Source organism: Enhydra lutris, unplaced genomic scaffold (assembly GCF_002288905.1).
Source record: "Enhydra lutris kenyoni isolate GAN:26980312 unplaced genomic scaffold, ASM228890v2 scaffoldscaffold64, whole genome shotgun sequence".
Classification (NCBI taxonomy): Eukaryota; Metazoa; Chordata; class Mammalia; order Carnivora; family Mustelidae; genus Enhydra; species Enhydra lutris.
The window spans coordinates 7,989,270-8,005,724 of NW_019154148.1; the positions used below are offsets into that span (position 1 = coordinate 7,989,270).

The 16,455-nt window shown below is 50.9% G+C and overlaps 1 protein-coding gene across 1 annotated transcript in view; it reads right to left on the reverse strand.

Moving 5' to 3' along the window:
* Positions 1 to 16,455, reverse strand: part of LOC111158889 (ADAM metallopeptidase with thrombospondin type 1 motif 2) — a 219,053-nt gene that overhangs the window by 52,307 nt on the left and 150,291 nt on the right. The window contains exon 6 of the mRNA XM_022521186.1: positions 1,402 to 1,558. Within this exon, the coding sequence (XP_022376894.1) occupies positions 1,402 to 1,558 (157 nt within the window). The remainder of the gene's footprint in view (positions 1 to 1,401; positions 1,559 to 16,455) is intronic.

Genomic DNA, 16,455 nt, shown 5'->3' on the forward strand with positions numbered 1-16,455 from the left:
AAAAATTAGGAAAAATTCTCTGGTGAAACCATCAAGTCCTGGAGCTTACTTTGAAGGGAGGCTTTTAATCATAAAGTCAATATCTTTAGTTGATATGAGACTATTTGGATTTTCCTTTTTTTCTCAGATTTTATGTTTGTCAAAGAATTTATACTTTTCATCTAAATTAACAAATTTATCAGCATAATGATGTTCAAAATATCTTCTCATTATCTTATTACCTTTTTTAAAGTCAGATTTGTAATCAGATCCCTTTTATATTCCTAATCTTAGTAAATCTGTATTTTCTTCCTTTCTTTTTTAAACTAGCATGGCTGGGGGCATTCCGGTTCTAACTGATATCTTTCAGAGAACCAAATTTTGATTTTATTGATTTTGTTTATAACCGTTTCCCATTTCAACAATCCTGCTCTTACATTTATAATCTCCTCCCTTCCACTCTTGTTGAGTTTAGTTAGCTGTTCTTTTTTGAATCTCTTGAGATAGATGTTTCTATGACTAACTCTTTAGCCGGTTTGGTTGACTGACTGATTTGGTTTAGCCATTTTCGTTGACTGGTAAACTGTTAAGTTTATAAATACAATTTAATCATTATGTTAGCTACATCCACAATTTTTGATATGCCGTACTGAAGTAACAAAGTTACTTCTTTGACCTACAGATTACTGATGAGCATACTGTTTAATTTTTAAGCATTCATAATTTTTCGAGTTATCTTTCTTTTCCAGTGTGTGGTTTCGATCTTCTGTCTTTTGCTGAGGTTTCCCTATGGCACCTTGTAGTCTGCTTTGGTATGGTTTCATGCTGCAGTCATCAAGAGTGTGTATCCCTCAGCTGTCTGGTGTAGAATTCTATAATTCATTAGGTCGTTTCTTCATTCAAGTCTTCTGTATCCTTACCAACATTCTTATCTGTTGTTCTATCAGTTACTAAGAATATGTTAAAATCTTCAATTATAATTGTAGGCCTTGTCAATTTCTCCTTTTAGATCTGTCAGTTTTATATAGCTTGAATTTTTAAGCGAAATCCTTTAACTTCTAAAGATGGAAAACTTATTCAAATTTGTTTTTTAAAAATGGGGGGAAGCAAACAACTCTGCCTTGGATCCCATCTGGTCTTTGGGCTGCCAGCCCCAGGCTTGAGCCATTTCACCACCTTTGACCATTGCTGTCCCCCTGAGGGATGCAGTTTCCTGGGAGAAATGGCAGAGGCCACAGTGGTTTTCGATGAGCCAAGAGGTCACGAAAGCTTACACAGCCCTCACTGGTTAAGGTGGCCACAGCCTCTCTCTGCCCTGACACCCTTCCCAGCCTGGACCAACGCTGCCAGGGACCCTCGCAAGGGCCAGTGGCTCATGCCCAGCCTCCCTCCTTTCTGGGTCCCTGCAGAGCTGAGGCTTACCTTGCATGCCCGAAGGTCCGAAGTCCTGCCGCGTGAGGAAGATGGCGTGATCGTGGTACTCATCGTGACCTGTGTCCGGCTTCTGCTGGAGGTAAGCCCAACGGCAGACGTTCTCCAGGCTCTGGGAGGGGTTCCCAATCTCAATGAGGCTCATGGACTGCAGGGGTGGGCAGGAGAGATGGAAGCGAGGGGTTAACGTGTTGGGTAGACGGGATGGGAACTGAGCAGGCAGTAGTGCTCACGGATCCCCCTCTGCTGGGGCCCTTGGCCATGTGGAGCTGAGTCCGGTCACCCTCGGGATCCACCTCCCACTTGGCTCCACTCTTCTGAGTGGAGGAAAGGCTCTGCAGTCACACATGCCTGCGTGAGTTTCCACATGAAACCACAGCCCACTTCTCAAGTGAGACATGGAAGCCAAGTTCTGAGGCCATCTGAGGCCTCACACAGTCCATCCCGCCTCACCCACTTCCAGGGGCCTCTGTGGCAGTCTATCAGGCTCCTGTTCTGTGTGGGTCCTGAGCAGGAGGCCAGTGCAACGTGGACCTCATGTTGAAGAGCTCACAGTTCTTGCAGGGTCCCAGGCAGGGTAGATGGAACTCCCAACATGGTATGGAAGCCCAGAGAAGGGGACGGGATGCCCTATGTTGCCCCCTTGTTTGAATGTCTTACAGAAAACAGCATAAACACTGTAGAGGAGAGAAACTGCAGCAGATCTAGCAAAGGAGCCACATACAGAACAGGAGCATAGTGATAATTCCCTCAGGAACAACGGACAGGAAGCCCCACATCCCACTGGTATCATGACCCAGGGTGGGCTGCGGGACAGGCAGCACGGCAGCCACTCTGCACCATGGCATTGGCATTCTCTCTCTTATTCAGTCCTCACAACTACCCTGAGAGGCAGGAAAGTGAGGCTTAGAGAAGTCAAGTAACTTGCCCTTAGCCACACAGCTGGGAAGCCTAAAACCCATGTCTAGATTCAACGCCCTGCCCTAAACTCCCTCCCCAAACAAAACATACACCATATTGTCCCCAAAGCAAGGCTCCCCTGTGTGGCATGCTTCCCTTTGCTCTCTGCTGTCCTCATGCCAGGCAGCATGTCTGCTCCTCTTACTATGAACTCCCACCACCAAATAGTTCCCTCCAGGCAAAGAGTCCTGATGGACAGGATCCATCTGTCCATAAAGCAGAGCTATGCATTCCCTAGTAGACATGTCTGCAGGTGTTTTGTTTCTTCCCTGGCATAAATACATCCATCAAGCATAGCCAGATCCTCCTTTTCATGTACAGAAGGAGCGAAGAGTAGATATAGGTACTGCTGGGAACCCAGGCTGTTCTAGAAGAAGGAAGAATGATTCAAGGCCGGGGAGGACCGCTCACTGCCAGAGTTCTCTTGCATCATCTGAGTCAGTGACTTACAAGATGGCGCACCAGTTCCCAACTCCCAAACACAGAACACCTGGGAGGTAAGAGTGCTCGTTATAACGAGACCTAGTGAGTCCCAGTGAAGGAAGTCACAGACTGGAATCTGAGCTGTGGTGACCAGGACCCACTGGACACAGGCACAGAGATGGACAGCCCAGAGGAAGCTGCAGTAGGGAAAGGGACATATGGGACTGCCCCAATCATGACCGGAAAGAGAGTGTGATTACCTCTGGCCAGTGAGCTGTGAGCAGAAGTGACCTGTACCTCTGCCCACAGGAGACCCTGCAGCGATCTCTCCTCACTGGCTTGTCAACCATCGGTATTGAGATGGTGGCTGCTCTGTCACCCAGACCCCAAGTGACAGAGTCATAGAACACATAACAGGAGCAGGAAATAAGTATCTGTTGTCATAAGGCCGTAGCACAAACTTGCCCACACTGACTGACACAGGAGGGGCGGAGGGAGTGTGGCATCTGTGTCCCATCTAAGTCAGACGCCTGCAGGTCAGCCCGAGTCCCCGCCAGGTGGTAGCTGCCTCCAGAAAACCTTACGAGGTCGCAGCTCTGAAGAAGGAATCAGGTGGGAGGATCTCCTTTCTAAGGAATGAGCTCTGGGTGGAAGAATAAGGAAAAGACTGTTGTGGGTGGATGTGAGTTGGTGCTAGAAATTGGGGCCTGTGCTTGTCCCCAGTGAGCTGAAGATTGCCAGCCTGAGTCCAGATCTGAGGGATATCACCAGGCTGCCAATGAGAACTCGATCTAGGATGGCCACAGAGCCCCCACTGGTGTGTGACCTCCCCACTCACGAAGCCCACCGAGCAGCTAAGCAGCCTTGCTGGGCCACCTCCCATGAAGCGGCTCTGGTTCCTCCAGGGCCATGTCTGCCAGCCCACATATCAGGAGGTTATTGCCCATGATGGGCTGGCTGGCCCTTAGGGTCCTTAGGGTTCCACTGTTGAGCTAATTCTAGTCTGGTTCCCTCCAAAGCCCTGGTGGGCTGCAGTTACTCGTGCCTAGACTTGTCTGACAACAGCAGCCCAGGCCCCCTTCAGTAAAACTTCCCCTCTGTTCATCTGGGTGTGACCCCAGGCTCAATGGTGGGAGGGTTCAAGGCCTGGCTAATCCCAGCACCACATCTTCCTGGAACCATGCTGGCTTGGAGTGAGCACATAACCAAAGTGGGCCAAGGAGATGGAAAGGTGTGAGACCATGAGTCAGGAGCTGCTGGTGCCCCTGTCCCCACGGGAGGAGACCCCACTTGAGGAAAAAGCCAACAGAGAGAGAGCTGGGCCTGGGCTGGAGAAGAGTCAACTCCTGGTGTCCTCATATGACCACCTGGCTCACCCAGGCCTGAGGCCACCCTGCTGTGGATCTCTTAGGTCACTATGTACCAGGTGATTCCAAAAATGTATGACCTGAAAACCTCCAAACATTTATCATCTATTTCTGCAGGGCAGGAATCCAAAAGCAACTTAGCTGGGTACTTTGGCTCAGGGTCTCTCCTGAGACTGCTGGCAAGCAGAGGTGGGGACTGTGGTCTCATCTGAAGGCTCCACTGGGGGAGGACCAGCTCCCATGCGTGCTCGCTTGACCGCTGGTAGGACTCAGCTCTTCGTGGGCCACTGGACCAAGGTTTCCAGCCACACCCCAGAACAATAACCTACCACAGCCTGCTTCCTCCAGCTTGAGCGACCTGAGAGACAGCAACACAGTGCACACACACCCAAGACAGGAACCACAGGCTACTTAGAAGGGAATCTTGGTCCCACCCACACTCAAGGGGAGGGGACTATTCCAGGGTGTGAATACCAAGAGGTGGGGTCACAGGGGCCCTCCTAGAGGCTGCCTGTCGCAGAGATGCGTCTCATTCATGTGTCCGGTAACCTCTCCCTTGAAAGTCAGTGTGAGTTGTGTTATCGTCACTTGCTATGAGAGTCTTGAGCAATGTACTTTTTCATTGGGGGAACCATGGAAACTCCAGTCAAGGGCAGTGGCTGGTCTCCAGGGTCCAGCTGGTGCGCCCCACACCAGTGGGAGAAGAGCTCTGGCCACATCTTTGAGGAGGAGTCCAAAGTCCAGCCAGAAAGATACACCCGTTTCAGGGCCAGAGAGCAGGAAAAGGACCACATGGTCAGGGACAGAACCAAGGGCAGGAACCAGGCTGAAAGAGCCTCATAGCAGGTTGGGGGTAAGGGGAGAGGCCAGAGTGCTCAGGAGGTAGACTTGTGGGAAGTGCTGGGAGGGTGTTGAACTCCCAAATGCCAACAGGGGTGAGACAGGTGATGTCACTCAGTGAGGCAGGTGGGTTGTATGAAAAACAAAACTATCTTTTGTGTTGCCCACTGAGAAGGGCTAAGAGTACACAGAAATATTTCCTCGGCATGATAAAGAAGGTGAGGGTCGATCAGTAGTAAGTGAGGACAGTAGCAAAGCCAGGGTGAGAGCACTCAGCGCCCCGCTACTGTGGGTATGCAGAAATGCGGGGACCCCGAGCTGCCAGACTGGATTTTTCAGGCCAATGTTTGAATCTGGATCTTCCAAAGTAAGCCGACCTCCTAGTAAATGTTGACTCCACTTAAAGTCGGTTACGTGGACAAAACAAAACACATCCCCCGGGTCACCAGGTTGACAACCGCAGAATAAAGGTCCTCAGGCAAACAGCCCCCTCTTCTCCACTGGCCCCAACAGTGGCAAGCGCCTGCTTCCTCGCAGAGATTCCTATGGTCCAGCCCAGCCGCCCAGCCCCTCTGGCAGCCGGCGTAATTCTGCCACTGCAGCAGGATAATTTATTGAAATATTGATTTGCATTTTGTTCTCGCCTTGTCTTTGCCCATTTGGCGAATGCGTACTGCCGCGTGTGTTCTCAGGTCCCACGGGGGCCTGGGCTGCAGGGTCCAGAGCAGAGGTTGTCTGGGACCCCCTCCCAGCTTTTGGGTTCTGAGGACACTCCCGGAGGGAAGGGGGAGAGGGGCAGAGAGAGGGGCTGGGAAAAGGCTGCACCAGGAGGGAGTGGTCCTAGGGAAGCAGATCTCAGAAAACGTGGGCTATGTGCTGGGCTCTGGGAGTGAGCAGCCCAGATGGGACTCTGAGATGGAGGAGGAAGGTGATGTCAGCTTTTAGGCACCCAAGAGGCAGAGCTGCTTGTATGTCCTATCACTCTGCCCATGTCCCAACTTTCTGAGGGCTCTGGCCCATCTAAGATGTCCACGAAAGAACCGAGGACGGGGATCCTCATCCTTGCTGGGTCTGGAGCATTCAGGAGGGTGTAGGTATGCGGGGGCCAGACCGAGTCCTGACAGTGACCTGTGCCCTGCAGCAGGTACCCGGCCTCTGGATCACAGAGAAGGCAGGGGATGTGGGAGGGGGACAGTGTGGAATGGGAGCGTTGCTGGTGCCCTACCAGCAGAATCAAGATCATGGCATGGCAGGAGATGAGCAGGAAAGGTGTGTGGGCTGGCAAGCGGGGGAGGAGGAGGCCTCTGGCTTTGGTGGAAGGTGGCAAGGGGGCCAACACAGGATACAAGAGGAGAGGACTTCGAGCTTGCAGGGGGCATGTGAGGTCCACAGCGTCTGGGGACACCATCAAGGGATTGTCTTCTCCTGACCAGCTTGCTTGCTTGGTAAGAGCTGACAGTTTTGCTTTGGGGTACTCTCCCGTTTATCTGGGTGAAGCCCCCAAGGGATCAGTCCAGGTGCTCTGTCCACCCCTGAGCACGGCTGGGCCCAAGACCAGAGTTAGGACAGAGGAGTAGAGGCTCAAAAGGAGTGAACAGGTTGAAGCAGGTTTTTCCTGGAAAATCCCCCCAAGAACACGTCTCCAGCACCCCAGATTTAGCTTTTCCTCCCCCTCTCCTCCCACCTCCTGAGAGCTACCTGGCCTTCCCACAGGTTCCTGGAGCTTCGGAGGACGCCTGGCAGACAGAGATATCCAAGCAGAGGAGAGGGGAGACCCCAGGAGAGTGGTCTGAGCTAGCCCGTGTGGCTCACTTGGATTCTGATGGTTCCTCTTGCTGCAACCCAGCTGCCATCTCTGCCATCCAGCCACATCCACACAGCCCTCTGATGGGCCCCACTCTCTGGGCCCCCACGGACCCTGCCCTGTCTTTGCCATGGACCACAGCTGGTGACCTGACTCTCCTCCCAGCGAGGAGAGGAAACATCTATTTCTCCCAACCAGATCTTCTTCCAAAGTGCCAAAGAGAGTTACCTGTTTCAGTTAAGAAAGACAGATTCTCACACTGGGCTGGCTTAGAGCACCTGTGCTCCTCCCAGCCCTCAGGGCACCTGTCTCTTGGCTGCCTGCTTGCCTCTGCATGGGGTTCTCTAGGAGAACCTGTCTGTACAGCTTGCCATTCCCACCTGTGCAGGGATGGGGACCATGCGTGAGCCCAGCAAGTGGGTGGCCGCAGCACCGGTCAAGGACCTCGCAGATGGGAGCTCCTCCCCCGGGAGAAGCTGTGGGTGCAAAGAGCGAACTGCAGTGGAGTGGTGGTCACGCCGCGCTCCCCGTGGAAGGGGCATTTCTGCATCCTGCGGGGGGCTGGGTGGTTGGTCCAGGTTTATAGGTGGCACCTAAGTTAAGCTGTAAAATTGCCCTAAGATACAGGTGCTATTATTAACTGCAGGAGGAACCGCATCAAGGCCAACTGAAGTAAACAGCCCAAGTCTCCCTGCTACACCGAGGTGGAGGTGGGTCTGGAAGCCACTAGGCGGAGGAAACCAGAGGGTCAGGAAAGGAAGGGCGGGGCCCCAAGGTGGACACCAGGTGGCGCTGCTGCCACAGGAACGGTAGAGCCGGGTGACCGACTGGCTGCTGGGATGCCAGGCTGCACCTCTGAGTGCAGGCAGGCAAAGGGGACTTTGAAGGCCAGAGACAACGTCTGGGGTCCCACCCTACATACGCCAATTAAGACCTGGTCAGAAGTCCTGTTCCAATCATTGCTCTCTGACATTTCAGTTTGCCCTTGAATGAACTGAACGATTTATGTTCTTCCCTCCTTCCGTCAAGGACCGGTAGCCTGGAGGCCGGTCCAGCAGCCTGGAATAGAACCCAGCCATGGGGTGGCTATCCTGGTGCAGCCACATCTCAGGAGTCCCCACAGACCCCAAAGCTGTCCAGCAGCTCGCCAGGGCACATGCAGGTGACAGGTGGGGCTCACCTAGGCAGTGAGAGTCCTGGGGTTGGAGACCTGCTCATCTCTCTTCCACGTGTGTTCTCAGACAAGTTACCTCACTGTGCTGAGCTCCCTATCTGCAGAATGGGTACAACCACAGGGCAGAGCCAAGAGCACAGGGGCTCTGTCAGTGATGGTCAGCACCGATAAATGTTCCTTGTCCCTGTCGCTGTGGTGGCAATGATGATAAAGATGCAGGCTTGATGCCAGTCCCCTGGAGAGCCAGCCCACCTTTAGGGGATGCCTGCAGCTCATGTTCCAGGGGATCGGGCTTCAACCCACCAAAGCCTTCTCATCTGCCCCAGACAGTGGGCCCAGAGCCCAGACCTGCAAAAGGGCAGGGTCCACTGGGCTCAGGTGAGCAGAGCATGCTTCTTGACCTTGGCATTGTGAACACTGGGGGTCAGGTACTTCTGTTGTGGAGGCGGTCAGGTGCACTGCAGGATGTTCAGCAGCATCCCAGTCTGTACTGTTCGATGCCACTGGCATCCCATGGCAGGAATGGCAAAATCACCCTCCGTGGGGAAGCACCTGAGGGGAGCAAGGGGCAAGGAGCCTGGGGCTTGTACACCCCAGCCAGTGGAATAAGAGCGTTGCAGCTCCCCACAGTGTAACGTCTGCAGGCCACCCGGCCCCTGGAGCCAGCAACCCCACTGTCAGGTGGGGGTGGCCATGCGCCTGACCCGTGGATGCTCTGTGTGGGTGAAGTGAGCTCAGAGCTCACCAGGACGGGCATCTCGGACAGGCAACAAGCCCCTTCTTTCTGTGCCTGGGACTCCCATACCACGAAGGCCTGCTATTTCCAGAGAAAAGCCAAGCTGCCTGCATGGGATTCTCAGCATGAACCTTCCCAAGCTTAGCCATGGAAGGCCTCTGAGGGACAGGGCCCAACCCCTGCGAATCCTCGTGCTTCTCTGGAGCCTGGGATGACTGGCTTGGGAGGTAGAACGGGACGATAGGGGCCAACCACCATTAGGTTGGGGCATGGGACCCAGACTCGGGGGAGACTGGGGACTGTCCCTGAAGTGCTCCAAACCCCCTCATACCAACAGGGCAGCCAAGGTCAAGCACGGGTGAGCAATGGCCAAGGACACACAGTAAGAAGGACAGTGGCACTAGGCCCTGGGACACAGACCCCTTGGCCCCAGCACTCTCTTCTCTCGTCTCCCACTAAGGGATCCACAGCCTGAATTTCTTTCCCTCCAACGCTGAAAAATCCCCACAAGCGCTCTGTACTTGGTCTTCACTTGGGTCTTTCACGACCAGATACCTTATGTTCTTCTCTGATTATCCCCAAGTCTCTGATTTCCCTTTGCTTTGATTTCCATCATCCTAGGAAATATTTAAAATGAGAACAGTTCGGTAGCTTTGGTGCCTTCTCAAAAAAATCAATTGAAAAGCCAGTTGCTATGCAACCCTCAAGTGTTGCTGATGGTCTGCTCCCTGGCTGATGGCATGTTGTATAAAATAAGATAATCTCTTTTCTTCTGTCTCTTTTTTTTTTTTTTTTTTAAGAAATGGAGGAAAATGTTGTTTTAGGAAAAACTTGAGATAACTCGGAGGCTTCTCATAAGCTGGAAGACAAACAACATGTCACTCATGTAAATGCTACCGATTTTATGCCCTCTAGAGTCTTGTGGGATCTGGGGACAGGCTTGGGGGAGCTGGTCTATACCCATCATAATTTAGAATGAATAATGGGATCTGAATACAGGGGCCGCTTTCTGCCCCGAGTCTGCCTTAGCCCATAGCCCTGGCTGAGAACCCCCAGTTCCTGGGGGGCACTGCTCCATCCCCTCTCCTCACAGGGGTCCTGGCTACAGTCATCGTGGCTTGCCTGATGCTTAAACCCACCCAGGGATGGGGTTCTCCCTCCTTGCCAGGAACAGGAGTTCCCTGAGGAGCAGCTCACCAGAACACACCTGCAGATGAGCCAAACCCCATCTCTAGACCCCCAGTCTAGAAGCCCTGCCTGGTTTCTCCCTGAACGAGGAGAACCCATTTCCCCCGACACAAATGCTGGGCCTCTTGTTCCTCAGACCCCTGCTGGGAGGTCGTGGGCCCGGCCACTCCATCCAGGGCCACCCACTGCTCGACTTCCCTCAAGATTCTGAAACGATACTCTCTTGTTGGTGACTTCATGAGGAGCTCACGCTCCACTCCTGGAGAGCACGCGGGGCCCAGATCGACCTACTCCTTCAGCTCCCATGACGCCCCACAGAGACCTCTGAACAGGGCCTCGTCCCTGGGTGGCTGTGCAGAACAGGGCCTGCGACCGGTGGACACACCCTGTTAACTGTCACCAACGAGATAAGTGATGAAACGAGAACTCTTTTAACAATCTCATGGTGTGATTTTATGTGAACGGAATTTAATAATAAAAAGTCTGGGCTGGGTCTTTTTGTAAATCTTGGTTTTGTCACATTTTGCTTTTCTAATAATTCCTTTGAAATATACTTTCCAGGAGTATCGGTCAGTGATGGACCTTCGGGGCTGGGGTGTTCTGTGTCTAGCTCAGCAACCTCGGCCCTGGATGGTCACTTTCCTGAGTTGGCCGATGGCTCCAGGTCAGTGAGACGGGCCCTGTTTTCCTGTGGCCACTGCTATGAGTCCTGTGGCCCACGACTGTGCTCACTTCAATAGACCAGAGCCAGTAGCCAGGCACGCTGCACAGTCCCTAGGTTCCTAATGCTCTGTGTCCGGGCCGAACATCCTGTTCCAGCAACACTGGACCAGAAGGTGGGGTCTCCCCCGAGTTCCCTCACATCAGGGTACCTGTGCAGCGCCAGCCCCCCGTGCTTGGCCAGCTGTGTCCTCCTAACTCTATCTCCCTGCCTGCCCTGCTGCAGGGTGTCCTCCCTTGGGAAACCGAGAGCCACATTATGGAAGCTGAAGGAGGACTGAGCATCTGTCAGGTCCCGTAACTTTCTGGAATCCCCCAGGATACACAATGGGCACCAGCCTCTCCTAGAGACCTCCACCACAGCCTCATGGGCCTGACCTGGGCCCAAGGGCTTTCGGGGACAGGCAGGGTAGGGCAGGACAAGGTAAGCAGAGCGTGGGATGAGCTTGGCTTATAGGAGACTGGTCAGCCCAGCTGGATCCCCAGGGGCCTGGAGAGGGCCCGGCTGAGAAGACTGCGGATGGTTCTGCTACGTTCTCTATCCTGACTCCTCCAATATCATAGGCAAGGGTCTGAGGTCAGTCTGCTTAGCCTGTGGCTGGGGCACAGTGGGCTCTCTGGATATTGCTCTGAAAGTATGCATCCCACTCCAGATTCTCCCTTCTAATTCCTAAACTCCTTCCCACATGAAGTCGGGGGGCTGGGAGGGACACTGGTCCCTCTGTGCCCCTCTTGGTTTCCACTCTACTAGTCCTGGTCTCACTGAGGCTGCCCTATTGCCCAGGTGAGGTCCAGTCACCCCTCTTGCCAGCTGCGGCCCGCCCACCTCCCCATATGTCCCTAGGAAGAGCAGGCCGCAGCCTGACACTGGGGTCTGTGCCCACTCCCCTTACTCCCCACTCTGCCTATGGAAGACTTGGCTGGGGGCGGGAGGTACACACATGGCCCTGGCAAGGAAGAACCCCTTCCCGTGAGGCAGCATGTAAGGGGCAGGGCCAGACTGGCCTTGGCCATAAGGTGATCTGGCCTCACCTGCAGGTAAGGCCGCGCACCTGCGGCAGCCTGCATTCCAGCCCAGATGGCTTGCTCAGAGGTCCCCTAAGCATGCAGGTGGCAGAGTCCCTGGGCCCAACCACGGGAAAGGGAAGATAGTGACCCTGAGGGCAGAAGGACACAGACCCCTCCCCACCTGTCCCCAAGCCACCATAGAGAGGAGGTACCAAGTGAAAGCAGAAGTCCCTTCTATGTTCTCATCCAAATCAGGAGTAAAATGTTGGACATGTCAGTGTCTTTCTAAGGGCAGTGGTGAGTACTGTCACATTTCCTTCTAGAAATATGTACACATTTATACTCACATCAGAAAAGTGTATTGCTTCATCCACCCAAACCAGCATTTAAATCCCTCTTTCTAATCTTAACACATTGATGCTTTAAAATTGGTAAACGGATTTATTTAATTCATAGCACAATTAAACATTTTCTCCCTTAATTTTTGGCCATTTGTATTTTTCTTCTGCGTACTGTGATACCCACTGCCAATTCTGTTTCTCCTATGATCTGCAGGAGCTCTTCACGTACTAGAATATCTTTGCCGTATTGCAAGTGTTTTTCATGCCTGGGCTTTGTCTTTTAATTGTTTCTTGACAGAAGCTTTATGTTTTCAGTATTCAAATGTATCTGTCTTCCCCTTTATAGTTCCTTCTCTTACACTTATGCTTAGGGAGCCCTTGGCAACCAATGTTTGCTTCTTGATCTTTGCGGTTTAAGTCGTGGAATGTGTTATTGGCCTATATTTATCACATATTTAATTTACTATAGATGAAATGTGTATCAGTCCTACACTGATTTAGGACACTTAATAACCACTTCACTTACGTTTATCCCATGGTGTCTACAGGAAGTGTGTTTTCAGAGCTAAGGAGCTCATTTGATTGATCTGCTCGTGTTTATGCAGAGATGGCATGATTTTAATTTTTTTCACCTCACAAGATGTCTGGAGTAAATCTCCCTCTATTTGCTTAGCTTTCAAGGTTTTCCCAGCCAGTCTTGACTGGCTTCTTAGGCTTCCAGATGAATCTTAGAATCATTTTATCCAAGTTCCAGTTATTGATTTGGGAAAAATCGATACCTCTACTGTCCCCAGTCTCCTTTCAGGGAGCCCTCATTTCCATTTTTTTCCTTCCAGTAACAATGTGCAATTTTTCTTCCAATAGGTCCTATATGGATCTTGTTAGGACCAAGCCAGGTATTTTATATTTTTGGTTACTTTTGTCAAGGGAATTTTTCTTTCCCTATTATACCTACTATTTGGAGCCTTGTGGGTTCATGCAAAAATTAGTGATTTTTATAGAATTATGTTTTATTTGACCAATTCACTAAGCTTCTTTATTACCTCTAAGAGCTTCACAGCGGATCCTTCTGGGTTTTCTAGGTACACAATCATCAGCAAACAATCTTTACGGTTTTATCTGTTCTTTTCCCATGTTGGCTCCATGTCATAAAGACACTCCCAGGAAGAACCCCTGGAAATTCTAGAATTTCCAGAACCACAGTAACAAAGTCACCTTCTTGTTGCCGACATTACTGTGACTGCCTCAGGACGGGCGGCATTTCCCAAAGTGGGTTCCTCAGAACACTGACTGAAAAACAGGTTTGAGAAACTGTGTCTTGATGCATCTCTTGAGATTCACTGGGCATGCTTCTGTCCTAAAGCCTCTGAGAAATTCTGTTGTCAAGAATACTTGTTCTACGTTCTTTTAACTTCTTTTTAAATTGCTATTATTATTTTTTAAGATTTTATTTATTCATTTGACAGGCAGAGGCAGAGGGAGAAGCAGGCTCCCCACTGAGCAGGGAACCCTATAGGGGGCTCTATCCCAGGATCCTGGGATCATGACCTGAGCCAAAGGCAGAAGCTTAACCGAATGAGCCACCCAGACGCCCATTTTATGTTCTTTTATAAGCCTTTCCGAGACTTGAGTGTGGAACCCCTCTATCTTCCTATGTGAACATCTATGAACATCCGAAGAATTAGCCAGGCAGAGTGCTTTTGGGGACATGTGCTTCTTTCTCCACCTTTAAATAAAAATTTGGTTGTCATGTCACCATCTGTTTGCACAGATTTCTGAATACCAGGAGATCCTCTCCCAGCTCCTATGCAGATCATGCCCCTTGCCCCAGCAATGCCTCAGTGTCAGGGGCTCCTGGGGCTCTTTCCTAGCTGCCCCCCGACTCAGCATACTTCCTTGTACCCCCTGCCCCACTGGTGCCTTTGTGAGCCATGCTCAGCTCTTCTCTCGAAGCTCCAGACCCCTACACCGGCCTCTCCCTGGCTGTCTCCACTGGGATGGCAAGAGGCACCTCAAACTCAACACATCTCGACTGAACTCATTGCCTTTCTCCCCACCACCCTCTTCTCCTGTGTTCTCCATCTCAGGGCTTGGCATCATGATGCACCTGGCTGCCCAAGACCTGGGCCCAGTGTCTCTGCACCTTCATCCAACCACTCAGCACCCATGCCCTCCAGACTTGGCCTCCTGCCAAAGTTCTCTTTCTTTTCTTTTTCTTCTCTCTATTTTATTTTTTTTTAAAGATTTTATTTATCTGACAGAGAGATAGCACAGGTAGGCAGAACAGCAGGCAGAGAGGGGGAGAGAAGCAGGCTCCCCGCTGAGCAGGGAGCCCTATGCAGGACTTGATCCCAGGACCCTGCAATCATGACTTGAACAGAAAGCAGATGCTTAACCGACTGAGTCACCCAGACACCCCCAAAAGTTCTCTTTCGTCTGTCTTCCTTACTCCAGCCAATGGTTATGGTCTCAGTACAATCCACAGCTGACCTACCTTCCTTCAATGGTGCCTGCACCTTCCCCAGCCAGGCTCCTGCCCCGCATTCTGCACATAGGAGTCCAGGGTTTTCTTGGAAATGTACATCAGGTCCTGGAAACATCCCTGTGCTGGTTCTTCTCCCTTTTACTCCCTTCCAGTAGCTTGGCCTGACCCCATGAGGCCTGCCTGCCCCACCTTTCCCCCCAGGAGTCTCTGACCCCCTGTTATAATCATTTCCCTGTCTACACCTCTGCTCTAGAAGCAGGCCTGGAGGTCGGAGACCACCTCAGTAGCCCAGCACAGAACTTGGCACACAGAAACCCTTTGTGAAGTATGTGGTAGATGAGGAAATTTTGTCATTTGGCAAACTGATGTGATGAATTATATGAACAGACTTCCTGATAAGTCAATGATTGTCTTATTCCCAGGATAAGCCCTATTTTATCATGGTGGGAGTTTCGTTTTATGCGTTATTGAATTAAGCTCTTAAAGCCTTGGGATTTTTTTACATCTATTTTCAGAAGGAAGACAGGTCTGTACATTGTCTTGGACATGCTACCTTTGGCAGCTTTGAGTATAGGAATCACACTGGCTATAAAAGCAAATTGGGTGGATGTCAGAGTATATCTATGTATGTGCTCTGAGAGGATTTCTATGGAGTTCTATTAGCCTTGCTTAATAATTCCTTAAAAGTGAATAAGAATGCACTGGCAAAAATAGACAATCTGACTCTTGATTTAGAGGTAATTTTCGGGAACTCGGAAAATGCTGGAGAACTTGAGCTCCCACTATGGTTATGGGACTTATCATGGTTTATACATATTTTGGAGTCGGCTTTGAAATATTCTCATTTCCCAAGAAATCCATGACTTGCCAGCATCTCTGTCTACCTTCAAGTTCTGACTCTTCTGCAAATGGTGGACTGGGGTCATGAATATCTACTGTCCCACAGCAGTGAAGAGGAGAAGAAGAACCACAAGAAAAAACGGTTTTGGGTGCAGACAGTTTAGCACAGAGCCTGACAGGGTGTAGTTAAAATAAACCAGGGTTTGCTTCCTTGGGAAATCAACACCTTTTAGGCTAAATGAGACCCGAGGCTTTGCCAGCAAGAGCAAGCAATTAACTGTGCACGATTTCCAAATCTTTCTTTTGAACCAATATGGGGGCAACCGGGGGCGGAGGCATGTAAGCTGCCACCTGGTGCCCAGATAATCAGTGCAGTCCTCTTTTTACCTCCAGGGCCAACCTGAAGTTTCCCATTTCCCCCCTCCAGCAGTAAAGGGAAAGAGTGGGGGATATAATTGCACCCACTCCTCCCCAAACCCTCCTATAGCTGGTGGAGGGTGTACATGTGGCCTCCTCCACTGATGGGAGTGGGCCCGAGTGGAGGTCTAGCAGTTGCCTAGTGTGGCAACTTCCACATATGCCACAATGGCAACTTCCTCTTCTGCCCAGGTAAGCACCCTGGTGTAAGTTCTATTAGCAGACCCTTTCTAATCTTTTAGTTTGTGCTCTCCCCCACCTTTTCTAGATTCATATGCCAGAGGTTTGCTTTGGCCAAAGCTCTGTTGATTATTATGATTATTTCTATGTCCTAATTTCTTCATTTCTGTCTTTCTGAAACTTATTTCCTTATTTTTGTTCTCCCTAGGTTTTTTTGTTTTTTTTTTTGTTTTTTTTGGTTTGTGGTTCTTGTTGACATTTGTGTAAATCTTACTGAGTCAATGCAGTAGGTTAGTGTGTATTCATTCTCTGTTGTGCAATCTGGGAAACACTTGCAAGTTTGCCTCTGAATACAGCTTTGGCCACACCTCATAGGTTCTGATCTCTAGTACTATCATTTTCATTAGTGTTCCAAGTAACTGCAGCTTTCATAGTCTCCCTCCAGGCTGGTCATTTTTCAAATGTTTAAAGACATTGGATTTGGGGTGCCTGGGTGGCTCAATTGGTTAAGGGTCTGCCCTCAGCTCAGGTCATGATCTGAGGGTCTTGGAATCAAGCCCAG